Source organism: Salvia miltiorrhiza, chromosome 2 (assembly GCF_028751815.1).
Source record: "Salvia miltiorrhiza cultivar Shanhuang (shh) chromosome 2, IMPLAD_Smil_shh, whole genome shotgun sequence".
NCBI lineage: Eukaryota > Viridiplantae > Streptophyta > Magnoliopsida > Lamiales > Lamiaceae > Salvia > Salvia miltiorrhiza.
Genome location: NC_080388.1, coordinates 36,913,284 through 36,927,936, shown reverse-complemented (window position 1 = coordinate 36,927,936; position 14,653 = coordinate 36,913,284). Strand labels below are relative to the sequence as shown.

The 14,653-nt window shown below is 38.9% G+C and overlaps 1 protein-coding gene across 1 annotated transcript; it reads right to left on the bottom strand.

Moving 5' to 3' along the window:
* Positions 1-66: 66 nt before the first annotated feature.
* On the bottom strand, positions 67-9,610 carry LOC131012234 (uncharacterized). Its single transcript, XM_057940150.1, has 2 exons — positions 9,137-9,610; positions 67-926 (listed from the first exon to the last, which is right to left on the bottom strand). Exons 1-2 carry the CDS (start codon positions 9,330-9,332, stop codon positions 274-276), a joined length of 849 nt encoding a protein of 282 aa, XP_057796133.1. The 5' UTR covers positions 9,333-9,610; the 3' UTR covers positions 67-273.
* Positions 9,611-14,653: the final 5,043 nt, after the last annotated feature.

Below are 14,653 nucleotides of genomic sequence, written 5' to 3'. Positions count from 1 at the left end.
GTGTTTTCATCGATTAATAGAAAGTAAAAACCAGTTAGAAAAATAAATACGCACATTCACTAACAAGATAAAGAGTCCACTCAAGTACCAAAATAAATCAATAACCATTAATAACATTAGAAACATATGTCTGAGCATTCATCATCAAAATCAAAACATCTGGATAAGTGGTGTTCAGACACAGCTCGGGCTATCTACTCCCGGCTCCCAATGAAAACAATTCAAATTCCGACACCTATGCTAACTGTCAAAAAAAAGTTATGGCGGCATCTACTAGGATGAGTCAGTGACAGAGCCGTCTCCCAACAATGATGAGTCATCATCCTCCCAATCCTGAAAGCCTGCGGGGTCCTCCTCTGGATCCTCCTCGGGATCCTCCTCATCCTCTACTTCTATGATGGGAATGTCATTGTCTGCTGGCGCTGGGAGGGCTGGGGGAGCAGGTGGGTCTTCTAGCATAATCTCTGGCCCCATCATGTCCTCATTTGGTAGAGCAAAGGGCTGCCCGTAATCATCTAGGCGGATGCGGTACCGCCTAGGTACCTCGGGCTCATCGGCTGGCTCCTGCGGTGGAGGTACTAGTGGGGGTGCCAGTGCATCGACTACTGGGCCCCTAGGTGGGCTGTCCTCATACTCGTCCCCATTCATGGGATACGGCGGAAAAGGGGCTGCTGCATTTGCCGGTTGATTCAGAGGATAATGGTGGTACTGTGGTGGGGGCATCTCCACTGGTGCTACAGCAGGTAAGGGGGCAGTGAGTCCGTGACTCGCCCACCTGTTGAAGATCCGCATGCTGAACAATACAAAGTTCCCGAGGGGTCGGGACGTGAACAGCTGTCGTGTCGAGGTATCATCCAACTGCTCATCCGCCCAGTCTCTCCAGCCGAAAAGCAAATGTCGGATCAGTTGCTGACCGGCCTCGTAGTCTGTGTGACAGCCCGAAACCAAATGATTTATTTAAAATTATTTATTTTAAATTATTTCAAATTTCAGTTATTATGATGCATTTAAACGATGAAGTCATTGAAAATTTTACAATATATAATATTTATGTTTTTGTTTAGTCGTGCCCCTAGTTAGATAAATAAATTTGAAATAAATGTTATGACTTAAAAATAGTTTTCATTGTCAAAACTTTAATTTATTTTGAGCCATGAATAAATTCATATATATATATATTGGGCCTTATATTTATTTTGAGTTAAGCATAAAGTATTTTATAATTTTTATTTAATACTTAGGCTTTTTGTTATTGGCCAAATTTTGTGATGGACCTTTGAGTTTAAATATTTATAGCCTATCAGCTACCAATTCTCATTCATTTATTGAGGCTTGCTTCCGCCAATAGCCCCCACGCCAATTTTATTTATTTATCAAAAGAAAAATATTTGGATCTTTATCCTCCAAGTCATTCACCGCCATGCTTCTTCCTTAACCGCCATACTTTCCTAAATTTCAGCTGTATTTAAATACTCAATTTCCCCATCATTTTTCCTCCTTTAAACTTATACGATACAAATCTACCCCAGCTATTCAATCAAGCTTATTTCCCTTGTGTGCAGAGGTAAGACTATGATTCTGTAAAATTTCAGAACCATATGCTTTTGTTTTTCCTTTATGCAGAAACACAACAAGCTTTTCCAAAATATTTTCTATTCTTGAATCAAATTCAGCATATACATGTTTCTAATCAAACAATTTCCCTAAATCATTCATCTAATTCATGAGAAAAACATATAGAATAATATACTACTACTTTTCCAGAAAGGAAATTAGAAAACTTGGAATAGAAAATAGAAGAAGTTGAAGAGGATTTGGGACATAGGGTTTAGAAGAGGAAGAGAGAGCGTCTGGTGGCTGCTGCTGTCCCAGCGGCGCTACTGCTGCGCTGTTGACGGCGGGAGTAGAGGCGGAAGCGGCTGGCTGCTCGCCGGAGCAGGGGGCGGCGTCAGATGGTTGTCTGGCCGCGAGGGAGAGAGAGGTTGGGGGAGAGAGGAAGGCTGGGAAAGAAAGGGGTCAGGAAGAGGGAGAGGGAGGCTGGGAAGGAGAGGGAGACGTCGGGCGGCGCCGCTGTCGGACGGCGACGGCGGAAGACGAGGGAGGGAGAGACTGAGAGGGTGCGCTGGTGTGTGTGTGAGGGTGTGCGTGTGTGTAGTGAATTAGAGAGAGATAGCGAGATTTAATGGAGAAGAATGGGTGTTGGGCCATTTACATAGATGAGCTTAAGTTTAGCCTTGTTTTAAATAAAGGGAAATGATGTTGGATTTTAAATCTTGGACTTAAGTTCTAATTTGCTATGGATTGATCTACTGCATTAACATATTTACGTAACCGAACTTGGTTTTAAATTAGAAATTTAGCTACTTTTCCTAAAGAAAGGATCTTTAAGTATTTTTATTATTATTCTACTTTATTAATTAAATCAGTGGCTTATAAAATAAATTTTCAAGTGATTAAATTACTTTAAGTTTATTTAGGCACTTATATTTCAATTATTTGAATTTTATCTGACTAGGTGCGGCGCGACTAGGACATAAATTTTGATTGAATTACTTAAGTTAAATTTCAAGTTGAAGTTGGAGTTCAAGTTCAAATTAAATCTTCAGGTGTGGGATTTATTTCAGTACATGCTGTGGTTAATTCTTGTCCATTTTAATAATATGTGTTTACCATATGTGTTATGACGTATATTTTGAGGATATCGCTAGGGGCCCGTAAATAGGGTCCAGGACTTCACCGTCCTTGGATTGCCACAATGCGATTTGATGTTTATTTTGAGGATGTCGCCAGGGGCCCGTAAATAGGGTCCGGGACTTTAATAGTCCTTGGATTGCCACAGTGCGAATATTGAGGATATATATGAAGTGACCGTATGTGTTTACTGTGTTATTAACGTGGACAATTATTGCATGTTCCCACACTGAGTTATACTTTGTATGCTCATCCCATATTAAACAATTTCAGGTATTTTCACGTTGGAGACGCGTGGAGGGTCGAATAGGCGCATCAAGTCATTTTGAAAATAGTTGATTCAAGTATTTGAAGTTTTACTCAATAGTTAAATATTTTCATGACATCTTTATGTCATACTTTGGGACAGGATGTTGATTGTCAATTTTAAATCAAGGTAGTATTTAAATGTATTATTATTAAAAAAAAAAAATTAGATGTCTTTTAAATCATTTTAAAAAGTGTTTTAAAAATCCATTTCATTTAAAGATTTATTTTCCTTAAATTGTTTTCTTTCAAAATATTCATTTTAAAAAGCTGATTTTAGATTTTTAAAGACTTCCGCATTAAATATTTATTTAAAAGTTTTATTTAACTCCTTAATTAGATTAGGGTGTTACAATGTGGTATCAGAGCAGGTCTACTTTCCTGTAGACTCTGCAAAATAAAATTTTTCTTAAAATTTTTATAAGTCATGTGTGAGAAAGCCATTCGACCACTACGCGCTCCGACTTAAAGGTAAATGTATTTCAAAATATTTTAATGGGGATGAGTATAAATTGTTTATATTCCGAAATTATGTTGAAATTGCTGCAATTGTTGAAATTATTGTGAGGAAGTTGATGTTCATATTACAAGTTATTATGTTGAGGATCAGTTGCAGCTATGAATTTATTTCGGAATTTTACAGTCCATGATGTCAAAGCATGAGTTATGAAATTGAGGTTATTATGAGAAAGTTCATTTATAAGTAATCATGTCGAAGTTTATTGCAAATATAGTGTTTTGAAATTTCACAGTTCATGATGTTAAAGTATGAGTTATGAAAATTTTTATTTTTAAACGTAGTCCTCGAATTAGGAATGACCTATAAATTTTCCTAGAAACGGCCTTGTTCTATATTCTTTCATTTCTGTAAGGATATGTAAGTTAGAAATCAATAGTGCCAATGATTATAGAACCATCAGGAATCACGTGCATATTCCCACTATGCCAAGAACACTACTTCGAATCGCAAGGAAGAAGCAAGAAATTCGTCCAACTAGTGGAGTGGTTTTATGAGTTAGTTTTTGAATGCATTGTGAGGATTTATCCAACAATAAACTCAAGCTCAAGCTACGCGGCTTATAGTAACTCAAATTCATATCACGACGGATCATGCTATCGAACGACTACGAAACTACAACTCGCCTCGGTTCAGTAGACTCGATAGGTTGTTAACAGTCGAAGAGAGCTGGAGGACTAGAACGTATTTTCACTCACATCAATTATATCAACGAATAAAAAATATTTTGTCCTATCATTCAACTTGCGAAGGATGCTTGGCAATGACAATATCCGGGATGAAAACAATGAACGTGTTAACTCAAGGTTTTGGTGAGGGTCGTGTAGTAAACGTCGAAGGCAAAGAAGACAGAAGAACTTTCCCTCGAGAGTGTGCCAGTGGTACGTGATTTTTCGAGCCTACCCCGATAATATAACTTGCATACCGCCATTGGATAGGCAAGTGGAGTTCGTGATCAATTTAGTACCTGGAGTTGCACCAATTTTAGGGCATCATATAGGATGACGCCAGATAAGAAGAGTTACAGACGAAATTGCGAAGCTTTTAGACATAAGGTTTATTTTTTTTATATCCAAGCGTGTCACCATGGGGAACGCCATTCTTAATTGTCAAGAAGAAAAACCAAACGATGCATATGAGTAAGATTATCACACGCTCAATCCACTTACCATCATGAAGAAGTATCATTTGCCACGAATAGAAAACTTATTCGACCAACTGAAATGAGCAGACGTAATTTCGAAGATCGATTTGAGGTCGGGTTTCCATCAACCTAAGATAGAATAGAGCAATGTATCGAAGACGACTTTTCAAATAAGTTCTCCATAGGCTTTATCAACGATATTTTGTTATACTCAAGAAACGATGTACAACGTGAAGAACATTTCAAGATCGTATTATTAACTTCATGGAGCGAGAAGTTTTATGTAGACTTGAGAAGGGTGAATTTTTGGTTAGGTCAAATTATTTTCATTAGTCGCGTAATAACTGCTCAAGGAATCAAAGTGGACCCTGCTAAAGTTCAGCTATCAATAATTGGAGGACGTCTACAAATGCTAGTGAAAAGAGAAATTTCCGAGGACTCGCTAGTTTTATAGAAGATTCATCGAGGAATTCTCATGGCAGCTTTGATGACACGATTAGCAAAGGAAAAAAGTTACCTTCAAAACGACTGACAAGTGCGAACAGAGTTTTCAAGAAGAGAAAATCTACAACAACATCGACGTTAGCCATAGTTGATGGATCAAACAATTTCCTCGTCAATATTGAAGCATCGAAGCAATGTGCATCAAGACAATTGAAGACGCTCGGACACAACTACCTACACACGATTTAGCAATTGTCCCTATAGTTCACGCGCTAATATTTGGAGACACTGCTTGTATGAAGAAAAATGTGAAATTTCCACCGACCATAAGCGTTTAAATATTTTGTCACGCTGAAGGAGCTGGACATGAGACAAAGAAGACAGCTAGAACTTGTGAAAAAAACTGCGATTGCACCAATACAGTATCACCCATGGAGGTTAGTGCAGTGGCAAATGCACTTAGCAGAAATGACGAAGAACAATTCGCTTCGATGACAACTCAAGAAGATACATTGATAAGAGAATTCAAGAGATTGAAATTCCAGGTGGTGACTTCGAATACCCAGAAAGTTAGATTAGCTGCGTTAGTTGATTATACCCACGTTACTGTATCGAATTGAGAAAGCTCAAGAAACCAACGATGTTCTCCACAAAATGACGAATAAGGACCATAGACACGATATCGTATGCTTCTAGCTAGCGAGTAATGAGACGTTTATGAATGCAGGTGGAATTTGTGTCACCAAAAGCAAAGAGCTGATGAAGGAAATTTTGATGAGGCGCATTGTACGATACACGACTCACCCTGGAAGCACTAAGAAGTACAGAGATCTTAAAAGAACGTTTTTGTTTTGGTAGAGAGCAATGAAGAAAACGATAGCCGAAGGTTTTGGGAAGCTCAGTTACTATTAATAGAATCCGCGCATAACAATAGTTTTTAAACGACTCTTGACGTAGCTCTGTACGAGGTATTATATGGGAGAAAGTGTAGGTCATTTTTATGTTGGGACGAGATTTGACAAAAAGAAAAGTATTAGGCCCAAAAATCGTGGAGACAACAATTGAAGTGATCAAGAAAACAAAAGGGAAGATCGAAATAAATAAAGATCGACCGGAATCCAATGCATATCGTAGAATAAGAGAGCTATATTTCGAAGTTGGCGAAAAGTGTTCCTCAAGGCAGCATCGATGAAATGAGGCCTGCAATTTGGAAAGAAAGGCAGATTGAGACTTCGAATTTTAGCTAGGACCTTTCGAAATCCTAGAGTTTATAAAGGAGATAGCCGATTGTCTAGCTTCAACGCCATAGCTGTCAACTGTTCCCAACGTGTTTCACGTGTTTATGTTGCGAAAATATTTGCACGATCCCAGTGATATCGTCCATTAAGAAGATCAATCAACAAAGACCTCACATGCAGAGAAGAGTATGCCATGTTAGATTGAAAGTGCACGTTTTTGCGAGGTCGAGATATACCATTAGTCAAATCACTAGACAAGACACAGACTTGATCAAACTACCTGAAAATGCGAAGAAGAAATCCTAGCTCATTATTCCCATTTAGAACCTATTAAGTTAAATTTCGAGGACGAAATTTTCTTTAAGTGGGTAGGGTTGTGACAGCCCGAAACCAAATGATTTATTTAAAATTATTTATTTTAAATTATTTCAAATTTCAGTTATTATGATGCATTTAAACGATGAAGTCATTGAAAATTTTACAATATATAATATTTATGTTTTTGTTTAGTCGTGCCCCTAGTTAGATAAATAAATTTGAAATAAATGTTATGACTTAAAAATAGTTTTCATTGTCAAAACTTTAATTTATTTTGAGCCATGAATAAATTCATATATATATATATTGGGCCTTATATTTATTTTGAGTTAAGCATAAAGTATTTTATAATTTTTATTTAATACTTAGGCTTTTTGTTATTGGCCAAATTTTGTGATGGACCTTTGAGTTTAAATATTTATAGCCTATCAGCTACCAATTCTCATTCATTTATTGAGGCTTGCTTCCGCCAATAGCCCCCACGCCAATTTTATTTATTTATCAAAAGAAAAATATTTGGATCTTTATCCTCCAAGTCATTCACCGCCATGCTTCTTCCTTAACCGCCATACTTTCCTAAATTTCAGCTGTATTTAAATACTCAATTTCCCCATCATTTTTCCTCCTTTAAACTTATACGATACAAATCTACCCCAGCTATTCAATCAAGCTTATTTCCCTTGTGTGCAGAGGTAAGACTATGATTCTGTAAAATTTCAGAACCATATGCTTTTGTTTTTCCTTTATGCAGAAACACAACAAGCTTTTCCAAAATATTTTCTATTCTTGAATCAAATTCAGCATATACATGTTTCTAATCAAACAATTTCCCTAAATCATTCATCTAATTCATGAGAAAAACATATAGAATAATATACTACTACTTTTCCAGAAAGGAAATTAGAAAACTTGGAATAGAAAATAGAAGAAGTTGAAGAGGATTTGGGACATAGGGTTTAGAAGAGGAAGAGAGAGCGTCTGGTGGCTGCTGCTGTCCCAGCGGCGCTACTGCTGCGCTGTTGACGGCGGGAGTAGAGGCGGAAGCGGCTGGCTGCTCGCCGGAGCAGGGGGCGGCGTCAGATGGTTGTCTGGCCGCGAGGGAGAGAGAGGTTGGGGGAGAGAGGAAGGCTGGGAAAGAAAGGGGTCAGGAAGAGGGAGAGGGAGGCTGGGAAGGAGAGGGAGACGTCGGGCGGCGCCGCTGTCGGACGGCGACGGCGGAAGACGAGGGAGGGAGAGACTGAGAGGGTGCGCTGGTGTGTGTGTGAGGGTGTGCGTGTGTGTAGTGAATTAGAGAGAGATAGCGAGATTTAATGGAGAAGAATGGGTGTTGGGCCATTTACATAGATGAGCTTAAGTTTAGCCTTGTTTTAAATAAAGGGAAATGATGTTGGATTTTAAATCTTGGACTTAAGTTCTAATTTGCTATGGATTGATCTACTGCATTAACATATTTACGTAACCGAACTTGGTTTTAAATTAGAAATTTAGCTACTTTTCCTAAAGAAAGGATCTTTAAGTATTTTTATTATTATTCTACTTTATTAATTAAATCAGTGGCTTATAAAATAAATTTTCAAGTGATTAAATTACTTTAAGTTTATTTAGGCACTTATATTTCAATTATTTGAATTTTATCTGACTAGGTGCGGCGCGACTAGGACATAAATTTTGATTGAATTACTTAAGTTAAATTTCAAGTTGAAGTTGGAGTTCAAGTTCAAATTAAATCTTCAGGTGTGGGATTTATTTCAGTACATGCTGTGGTTAATTCTTGTCCATTTTAATAATATGTGTTTACCATATGTGTTATGACGTATATTTTGAGGATATCGCTAGGGGCCCGTAAATAGGGTCCAGGACTTCACCGTCCTTGGATTGCCACAATGCGATTTGATGTTTATTTTGAGGATGTCGCCAGGGGCCCGTAAATAGGGTCCGGGACTTTAATAGTCCTTGGATTGCCACAGTGCGAATATTGAGGATATATATGAAGTGACCGTATGTGTTTACTGTGTTATTAACGTGGACAATTATTGCATGTTCCCACACTGAGTTATACTTTGTATGCTCATCCCATATTAAACAATTTCAGGTATTTTCACGTTGGAGACGCGTGGAGGGTCGAATAGGCGCATCAAGTCATTTTGAAAATAGTTGATTCAAGTATTTGAAGTTTTACTCAATAGTTAAATATTTTCATGACATCTTTATGTCATACTTTGGGACAGGATGTTGATTGTCAATTTTAAATCAAGGTAGTATTTAAATGTATTATTATTAAAAAAAAAAAATTAGATGTCTTTTAAATCATTTTAAAAAGTGTTTTAAAAATCCATTTCATTTAAAGATTTATTTTCCTTAAATTGTTTTCTTTCAAAATATTCATTTTAAAAAGCTGATTTTAGATTTTTAAAGACTTCCGCATTAAATATTTATTTAAAAGTTTTATTTAACTCCTTAATTAGATTAGGGTGTTACAGTCTGTGACGCCGATCGTCCGCACAAACTGCCAAGCGTGCACGAATCGCCCCAAAAATGCCCCAAAGGGCTCGTTCGGATCCCATTGACACAGCCAAAACCGTCGGAGCCTATCCTCCAAGTCCTGAGTGTGCCTCATCTGATCGATCATATCCCTAAGTGCGGGGAATCTTGGGGGTGGTTGGGGTGGTTCCATCTGAAAATATTAAGTTCTATATGAGATACTATAAATAAAAATGTAAAAGAGGCTTAAGCAATGCCTAAGGTCCATACTCTTCCTTCGAACGTCCTATGTGATTCTCAAGTTTTGTAAATCCTAATTCAGTGGTCCTATTTCTATCTCATAGATACTCCTGGCTTTCTATGTTATTACAACAATCTGTGGGGTTATTGGTTGGTAACTCTTTTGAAACATTCCTTATTGGTAGTGGCACTTAAGACCACAACATGTAATCGTTCTTGTTAGGTCAAGGGGATTCGAGAAAACCCTCTTCGACAAACGTTTCCTGCTGATCCGTCAAGGGCTCGGTCTATCCCAAGACGTCATTTGCTTGAGTCATTCGTATCCTTTTACAAGATAATGTTGTTGGAGTGATTATTTTCTTTGTAGGGCGCCTCGTTTTCATTTGAATAAATTTCAAAATACTTTTGAAAATTTGCAAACATCTTGAATTCACTAATTGAAACGTACCTTGAGACGGTGGTGTGACGAAGAGCTGGGAGTGTTGGCGATGTATAGGAGTCTAGGGAACTAATTCTAGACTCGGTCTTAAAGAATTTGTGGCAATCAGAGATGCGAAAGAAAACCTAGGCTCTGCTACCACTTGTGACAGCCCAGGCTTGGGAAGAAATAAAATACGATAAATAAAAAGGCTTATTACATAGATGGTTAATGATGACATAGAACGAGTTCATCATATGGAGGAAATCCCCAGGGATCTAAAGAGGTTTAGTTTCACAACCCTGATATTTTAACATTCAAACAGTGCAGCAGAATAGAAATAATGAGCCTGAGCTCAACAGAATTAGATTGATGATATTCAGAAATTCAACTAGATTATCTAAGGAGTAGCTAGTCGTCGGGATATGAAACACTCCCTAGCTCAACACCGTGCGCACCAGCCGCCTAACCTGAAAAACATTTGAAAATAATTTGGGCTGAGTACTAATGTACTCAGTGGGCACAAGTTTTCGAAATAATTTTATGAAATGATAAGGCAGTTTATCCAATATCAAAATCATGACTTAGAAGGTTTCAAAACGGAATCCCACTTCTAAGCATGACAAAAATATTTTCTTGTCGAGGGCGCCCATGTACGTTCTGTTGGATTTGTATACTGAAAGCAAGAACGTTTTATGCTTGTATACAATGTTTCCTAAGTTCACTATCTAATCTCCTATCTGATTGTGTTCATGATTGCATATGTATGTTTTTTATCTCTATATAAGTAGATTATATGGTGTGTTGTAGATCACAGAAGACCATATAATTGGAATAACCTTAAGAGATATAATATGATCACAGCCGAAATAACTCTAGGACAAGTTATTGGTTTAGGCTGGAGTATAGATGGAAGTAGTTTGTCTTGGCTACTTGTCTATACTGGTACGTCATTACGTATTGATAGGACCACAGTTTGAGATGTATTCTTCTATCTGACTTAAGTGAAGAATCAAGATCTCGGTGACTTATAAATCTTAATACTAATAAGTATTCAGATATATATATTAATTCGTATATCACTTTGACTTACTATGGGTGAAAGTTATATACTAACTCGAGTACTCTGTATCTTGGGTGATAGCGGTTAATATATGATATTTGATTATCTGTATTAGTACCCGTATCCGGTATAGGATAATGACATCCCCTTAAGGAGCTCAATAAGGTTTATTACGCTAAACCCTGCAGGTTGATTAAGTTCAGGCGTAATAATAAAGTTTGAGTGGTACTGCTTAAGGAATTATTAAGAGATTAATTAATTTAAGCTGTCAGAGCTCTAATTAATTAATGGATGTCGGATATTTTAAATACGGAGATTTAATAAGTCTAAATACAAGCCCCGACTCATCACCGGCAATAAAGGGGTAAGTCAGTATCGGTTCTCTAGTGGAATGAACTGATATTTATAAATTAATTATGGTCTGGGCTGACCATAGATAAATTAATTTATTTGAGGCCCATCTTTATTCATTGTATCTGGTCCCTGGGCTGGCCCAATGTCTCCTAGCCCAAGTAGGGCAGATTTTCGGCCCTCACACTAAAACTGGCGCCCCCTCTCAGTTTCTGTATTATTAAATACAGCTGTCAGCTCTCAGGAAAACAGACTGATAAAATTAGGGTTTTGAGAGCAGAGCGGAGCGCAGGAAATCGTGAGTGGTCATTCTGTCTTGGGAATTTCCATAGCTCGTTGTCCATCCAACGTTGGGAATTGAGCGGGATACAGTCGAGAAGATCAGAGCTGGAGTCAGTTTTTCGCTGGAAACCAAGTTCTGGCAGTCTCCGTAAAACGGCCATAACTTCCTCCACAGAACTCCGATTCAGACGAATCAGGCGGCTACGGAAAGCTCTTTCGAAGACGAAGAAATCGTATTTCGGCACAAAATACGATTGGAGGTCGTTTGAGGGGTCAAACGGAGCGTTGAAGTTGGCTGACCTGTTCAGCGACAGATTGACGAATTCTTCTGAATTCTTCAGGTATTTCTGAACTCCAACGTGCAGCTGTTAAATTCATAGGAGCATGTTAGGATTAATCGTTGTATGATAAATTGATAATAATCCAAGAAACGATCATCGAGCAAAGCGGAACGTTAATTCAGTTTAATATTCCTTCAATTGGTATCAGAGCCCAGGATTATTTTCTTGGCTCTATTATTAATTTATGTACGATTAATAATGTGCGTTGTTTTTACTGCTGTTGTTCTTCGTGGCTTGTTGATTCGTAGGATACGTCGTTTGACGTTGTAATCGTTTTTCACCGCGAGAAAATCCGCGGTTAGATTAGGTTCTTCAAATTGTATTTGTTTTTCCTTTGTAATCTGTAAAACTGGGGAACGAGACGAGGACGACGACGAATCAACATCGAATGAACGGAGGTTGGAGTGTCGGGAGGCGGTGGGCGCCGAGGGCACGAAGGGCTGCGCACTCCACGAGCCCCGTGCGCCACGGCGCGCGCACAAACTCCCGGGCTGGATGGCTGCGGTTGGACTAAGGAGTGGTGGTGGCTGCGCACGTCGAGGGCTGCGCGCGCGCACGCTCTTGCGCGCTGAGCGCTTCGCGCCCGGTCGAGCGTTGCCGTGCCACCGCTGCTGCCATTTGTCTGCTGCACGCCGTGGGCTACCGAGGCTGGTCAGGTAAGGTAGGGCTAGGGAGAATAGGCGGCGAGCAGGGGCTGTGCGCGCCGAGGGCTGCGCGTGCGCGTTTTGCGCGCTGCGCGCCCGCAGGAGCGCCGCGGCCACTGCTGTCCTCGCGCCGGATCTGCCGAGGTTGCCGCGACCAGGAGCCGAGGTTGCCGTGCCGCTGCTGCTGCTGTGCGGCTGTTGCTGGACGCCGAGGAGGCTGCTGCCGTGCCGAGGGAAGCCGCGCCGAGGGCTGCGGCGCCGGGGCTGCTGCTGCTGCGCCCGTCCGGCTACTGTCGAGGTGTGGGCGGCGGCGGCGCCTAGGGGATCCCAAACCCTAGGTGGCGCGAGTTTCGTCAAACCCTAGGGGGCCCAAACCCTATTTTCCTACACGGGCTTGATAGGAGATGTTCGGGCCAGTTTTGTTTTTTGTTTTTATTTCTTTTCTGTTCTTTGTAATAGATTAGAAATATGGGATTCCACGAATGGGTCACGAAGAACTTTTTTTGTTTTTTTTTTTTCTGTTCTTTGCATGCCGTGGTGTTAATCCCTATGCTCTTTACCTGCTGTCCTTGTCTTTGATTGTTAATATGTGTTTATTAACTGCGCTTAGACAAGCATGCTAGGTTTATCGTTTTCTTAAGCATGTTTTAGAATTCTATAAGCATGTTTTACATGTTGCGTTCTAGATGAGCATGTTTAGGATTATGTGTTGAGCATGTTCAAACCTTTTGAATGTAAAAAGACTAAGCTGTATTAATAATTTTATAGATGATTAAAAATTATTTAGACCACCATAAACGATCTCAAGAGAAAGTGATTGAGATGTGAGTAAACGTCCACACGATCGTGGCTTACTTCACATTCGATTTCACAAGTTTGTTGAGTTGAGATTTCTAAATCCATTGAAGTAGTGGGAGTTATGCGGTAAACGTCCACACGATCGTGGCTTACTCGTATAATTTTTTCACAAGTACTTTAAAAAATGGAATTAAACAAGATAACTAAGAAATTAAATTGAATGTGACATGGTCCTCGTGTGTATGTCAAGATTCGAGAATTTAATTTCAAAGTTAGTTTGTGGTAATTGTTTAAAAAATTTTATTCTTAATTTTATATAGACCTCCACATGCGGCCTCAAGACAAAGTGATTGAGGATGTGAGTAAACGTCCACACGATCGTGGCTTACTTCATATTCAATTTCACAAGTTTGTTAAGTTGAGGTTTCTATCAAAAATATTTAAATCCATTTAAGTAGTGGGAGTTATGCGGTAAACGTCCACACGATCGTGGCTTACTCGTATAATTTTCACAAGTACTTTAGAGGATGGATTCTAAATAAGATAACCAAGAGGTTAAATTGAAAGCGGTATGGTCCTCGTGAGTATGCTAATTTCGAGAATTTAACTGTCGAGGTTAAATTGTGGTCGCTGCTTAGATATCATTTCAAGTACAATGTACAACTCCCCATCGGAGTCCATTCTTGAATATGATATGGTCTAGTTAAGGTCCAACTATTAATTTCCTTTGTCAAAAGGTTAAGTTGACATGGATGGAAATTAAACGACTAGGTAAATAGTCTGGTTGAGGGGTTCATGTGTAAACGTCCACACGATCGTGGCTTACCCGTGAGATTCCTTGGGCAGTTGGAGGTTTCATTAATGTTGTTTTATCAAAAGGTTACAATATTATTGTTACGAATTATGTGCTTTATGTTCGTTACTTTCAGATATGTCTATGTCTCTTATTGTTTATTTATTCTTGCACAAAGTCTTTTAACCAGTCCACATATATAAAATGGAAACGCAGTTTTGGATTTTTATCTTTATCACAAACTAAACACATTTTTTTTTGTGTTGCTTACTACTCCACGTTCTTATGGTCCGAACAATAGTCAACTGATGAGAAAAAGGAATTACATAAATGGTGGCATAAGACGAATAATGTGGCTATATGCTATATTATGAGTATAATATCACAAACCTTGTAGTTCCAACATCAGGGCATGGACGATGCTATTAGCATCATGCTGAATCTCAAGAAAGTGTTCGGAGAGTCAGACTGAGCTGCTCATTTAAATTTGATGAGAGTAATCTTATTATTTTTATGAGTGAGCACAGCTCAGTGCACGAGCATGTCATGCAATTCTTGACAGACTTGACTTGCTCAGTGGGAGT